This window comes from Grampus griseus, assembly GCF_964374135.1.
Source record: "Grampus griseus genome assembly, chromosome: 18".
Lineage (NCBI taxonomy): Eukaryota > Metazoa > Chordata > Mammalia > Artiodactyla > Delphinidae > Grampus > Grampus griseus.
Genome location: NC_139012.1, coordinates 13337909 through 13342759, shown reverse-complemented (window position 1 = coordinate 13342759; position 4851 = coordinate 13337909). Strand labels below are relative to the sequence as shown.

General features: G+C 42.3%; 1 protein-coding gene across 1 annotated transcript; it reads right to left on the bottom strand.

Moving 5' to 3' along the window:
- Window positions 1–991: 991 nt before the first annotated feature.
- OXGR1 (oxoglutarate receptor 1) lies at window positions 992–2005 on the bottom strand (the record flags this gene model as incomplete). The annotated part of the gene is made up of 1 exon (XM_082675512.1): window positions 992–2005. The coding sequence occupies one exon, from the start codon at window positions 2003–2005 to the stop codon at window positions 992–994; it is 1014 nt and encodes a 337-aa protein (XP_082531638.1).
- Window positions 2006–4851: the final 2846 nt, after the last annotated feature.

Sequence of the window (4851 nt, the reverse complement as noted above, 5' to 3'; positions counted from 1 at the left end):
CATTTAATGATAATTAAATACACACAGTTCAAAAATAGCTCTGGCTGTTATAATAGAGAACATATTTTCAAGAGAGGCACAAAAGAGAAGGTAGCTAAAGAGAATTAGTGTTTCCTGGAATATTTTCCCACAGAAATCAAAACAATGTTAGATTTTATTTAATACCCAATAAATACATGAAAAGTACTTCTGTTCCCCTAAAAGTGCTCCTTCCTTCCCCAGGACATGTTGATAATTACTAGTACAACTTGATCATTTTTATAAATTCAATAACAATTTTAAAAATGATCTACAACAATACAGACATAATTCCCCTATTTGGGAATTATGTATGGACATCGATTATGTCCATACATAATTATGTATGGACAGCTATCTGTATGGACATCTTTGAATTGTCTCAAGGGTATTGTACCTGGGTTGCTTTCCTCTACACAACTGACTAAAGCCTAGTGAAAAACACAGTTTAATAATCTCAAAGCAAAGTTTGAAAAAAAATTAAAGATATGAAATTTTTTAAAAAGCGAATATTGAAAAATATACAAATAATGCCTTGAGTAGTGTAGGGCCTCAATACAAATAGACCTGCGTACAAAGAAGCAAGAAACTGTGAATGAAAAGATTGGCTTTCTCTTATTGTGGCATTAAATACTGAGAGATTTAGGGCGAGGGGGTGAACATCAATTTATATATATATATATACACACTATATATAATTTTATAAATTTATATATATAAAGTTGGTGAGACTAGATTTCCTCCCACAGTTCCAATTCTGCATCTGAATTCTTTACTGATACGCATGTACCAGTATTGAGGATCTCAATAGACAGGTTGCAAAGAACTCACAGCAGCCCTGCCCTGGCTCCGGCACATCATTACCTGAGTGCACAGTATGTCCTAAGAGTTCCACCGAGGGAGATAGTCTGGACTTCGTAGAAGTTACAGGTGAAATACCAGCATTTCTTTTTGGCTGAGCATGTGAAACGTTTCAAGGGTTGTTTGAGTGACTGACTTTCTTCCCTTGCTCTAGGTCCCCACCTGCTTTGCATCTCACCATCGAGCAGACGGCCTGCTGGAAGTTGTTGCTGACCACCACATACAGTAACAGGTTGCCAAAGGTGTTCAGGGCAGCCAGCGGTCTAGAAACGATGTACGCCTCGTGGATCTGATTCTCAATGGAGCAGCTGATTGAAAGCAGGCGAGATTCAATCCGAATGACCCTCAAGATATGGAAAGGCAAGAAGCATATATAAAACACGAGGAGCAGCAGAATGGTTAGTCTTCGAGCTTTCTGCTTAAGGCAGCTGTGCGTCTGAGGTCCTTGTGTTAGGGTGTAGATAATCATCGTATAGCAAAGTGTCACGATTACCAAGGGGAGGCAGAAGTTGGTCGCCGTCAAAATTAGATTGTACCATTTGATGGTCGTGAGGTCATCTGAACTGGTGAGGTCGAGGCAGGCGGATCTGTTGGTCCTGGTGGTTGACGTGATCAGAAAGGTTATGGGCATGACGGCCACCAGTGAAATGGTCCACACCACCCCACAGGCCACCACGGCCCATCGAGTTTTATGGATGGAAAAGCAGCTCATCGGGTGAATAATGACAAAGTAGCGGAAGATGCTGAAACAGGTGAGAAAGAGGATGCTGCTATACAGGTTAAAATGGAAGCCAAAGCGGATGAACTTGCACATGAAATCCCCAAAGATCCAGTTTTCTCCGCTGGCGTAGTAGTGAATCAGGAAGGGCAGGCTGGTGAGGTACAGCAGGTCCGTGCAGGCCAGGTTCAGCATGATGATCGTACTGCTTCTCCAGGGCCGCATCTTGAAGATGTACGTGGAAATTGCTACTGCGTTCCCGGGAAAGCCCACCAGGAAGATGATGCTATAAATAACTGGGAGGTAGTGCGTCTTGAGTGGGATCTTTTCATCAGTGCAGTTTCCAAGAGCAGCTGCATAATTGGGGAAATCAGAAGCATTTGCAACATCATCTAGTGGCTCATTCATGGTTGTCTCCTTTCATTTTGCAAGAAAACAAGAGAGTGCAGTTTGGCGATACGAATCGAGAGAAAGTAACTCGCTGATAAAGGAAAATAGAAAACATTAACGGTAGGGTAATGAAAACAATGATCCACTTTTCAAAGAAAATTGCTCTAACAGCCTAAATTTGCCACTCTTTCTCTTTAATCTCCAAAGAGACCCTGAGGAAGAAATTGAATTTCAAAGAAAATGACTGTAAGGCAAGTTACTAAAGACATCTAACAATAATATAAAAGTTAAATACTATGAGAAGTAAAATGAAGGACTGGGGTGGAAAACCCCACGTTGTAGCTGTAGAAGACGACTTGGCCAGGTTGCTGTTGAGGTATGCCCTAGAGTGTCACCATTAGAGACTTGACCACAGCAAGCTCCACCACTAATCACGCGTGAGGCACCTCACCAATGTGTTACCTCTAAACTTGACAAAACGCTGAGGACATTTCTTATTATCTCTATTTTACAGAAGAGACTAAAACCGCGACCTGTTCCTGGTAACACAACTAGTGGCACAGCTGGGATTTGAACCTATGTTTGTCTGACTTAGAACCCATTCTCTTTCCAAACTGCCTCACTGTGCTGCCTCTCAATCTGGATGACCCTAAATGAGGGATGCAATGGGAAGTGCAAAGGCATGACTGGGACTGAATACCAGACATTGCTAAAATGTAGATTTCGTGCATTCCAACATCATATGTCTGGTAGATTTCATTTTCAAATTTCAGCTCTTCCAACCCATTTTAACAGGCAACATAATTTGCTCATGTTGTGGGGGGGGGGGGTGTTTGCAGGGGGAAGAGGAACAATAGCTTCATGCAGTGTTAAGAGCTAGGGTGCTATTGCCAGAGGCCCTGACCTTGACTCTGTTTAGCCAAAGAGTAGTTGTGTGTCCCTAAGCAAGTTGCTAACGCTCTCCAGGGCTGAGAGGAGTGGGATTTTAACCTTTCTTCTTCTTGCTTCTCAGTGTTTTCTAAAATTTTGACTGTGAATTTCTGCATGAAGATCATTTAAAAGAAGAATGACTTACAATTAGGTTATTATTCGGATGTAAACGCTGTTGGTAAAATGCATCCACTTACATATTTATGAAGCACCCACTGTGTATTAGTTAGGCACTCTGCCAGGTCCTACAGATACCAAATGAATAACATGCACAGATGTACAAGCCACTATCTCAGTCTACTCGGGGAGATGGACAGAGAAATTATTTTAACAAAATACAACGCTATCTCATGGAACTGTCAATATATCCCCCCCAAAAAAGACACGAAAAACACTTGGAACACTACTGGGCACATAATAAGTGCTCAATAAATGTTAGGTGTTAATCACTAAGTCCTTTGATAGATGAATAGTACAAGGCTACTGATATTACAAAGAAGGGAGGGAACAGCTACTTAGAGAATAGGAGAGGGCACTAAAGGAACATCATTTAGGAGGGAACATTTCATCTGAAACTAGCAAGAAGAGAGGAAAGGCCTTCCAGGTAAAGGGAATAGCGAGTGCAAAGGCACTGAGGTGTGACAGAGTTCAAGAGGTTTCAAGAGAAATCTCAGAATGCATTTAAACATTTATTACTTTTATTCTGAATGAATTGGGGAAAGAATAGTTCAGGGATAGGAAGCCTGCCAGGCACTGAGGTGTGACAGAGTCCGAGAGGGCAGCTGTCAGGACCCACACGTGAGAGGCCAGCGCTCCCTGGGACCATGTATTACCAATCAAAAGCGAATGTTTCTCTCCTGGTTCAGTTAATTTACTCTCACTGGTATCGCTATTTGTAGAACTACCACAGACACAGAACTAAGGGTGACAGGAGTTAGGCACTGCTGACCAGCAAGGGTGCTGTGAAGCCAGAAAACCACAGTGGAGAGCTTTTCCCTTGACCAAAAGCCATAATGGGCTTATGCACGGAGAGAAGGCAGTCATTTAAACCCAAAAGAAAATGGTCAGGGTTAGGGAGTCACTGAAGTAGCACTTTCTGAAGTCTGTTCTTAGCAAGTCAAGGTTCAAGACTGCTTATCCGTCAGCTCCTTGAAAGCAGAAGCAGGAAGTCACCTCGTACCCCAGGGGCCGACACACATATTTATTGTGTGGGCCTCAATAAATATTGTTGAATACAAGAACCATGAGTAACACCAGCAAAATATATCTTGTGCCGCAAAACTAGTAAAGCAGCAATGGTTATTCAAAAAAAGAAAAGTTTGATTCTTTCATGGATTTTAAAATAAGGTGCAAAATTAATTTCTGTTATTGCAAATAAACCCCTGCCATGTTATGGGGCCATTTTAAACCGTAATCGTATCAGGAAAAGGCAGGCTGTAGGTAGAAACAACCACCTTATTGTTTTGAAAAACAACAGCGCAGCTTGGCATTTACTGAACAATGACTGACCACTTGTAAGGGAGCCGGGGTTGACCAAGAAGAGTCACCCCTCCCCCTAAACCTCACTGAAAGAATGGTTTGAGTTTACAAAATACGCGTGAAGTTAAGAACAGGAGACAAAAACTGGTCAGGGCTGTGAGCGAAGTAGAACGAGGCAGTTTCTTTCCTCGACAGTTCCAGAGTCCTGTGCAATTCACTGCTGCCACCAGAGCACCGGCTGACCACAAAGGCACCATTTGCATTCAGAGGACATTATGGAACGATGTGCTGTATTCCCCACTGTGGATCTCAGTCATAGGGCGGTTACAGACCCCCGAGGACTACTGTATGAACTCGAAAGAATGATCTATGAAGCTTCAACATAGCCAGATGGATACATTTGCACTAAAGTAGATGCCACACAAATCAAAGCAAGGACCAAAGATTTGGGAATT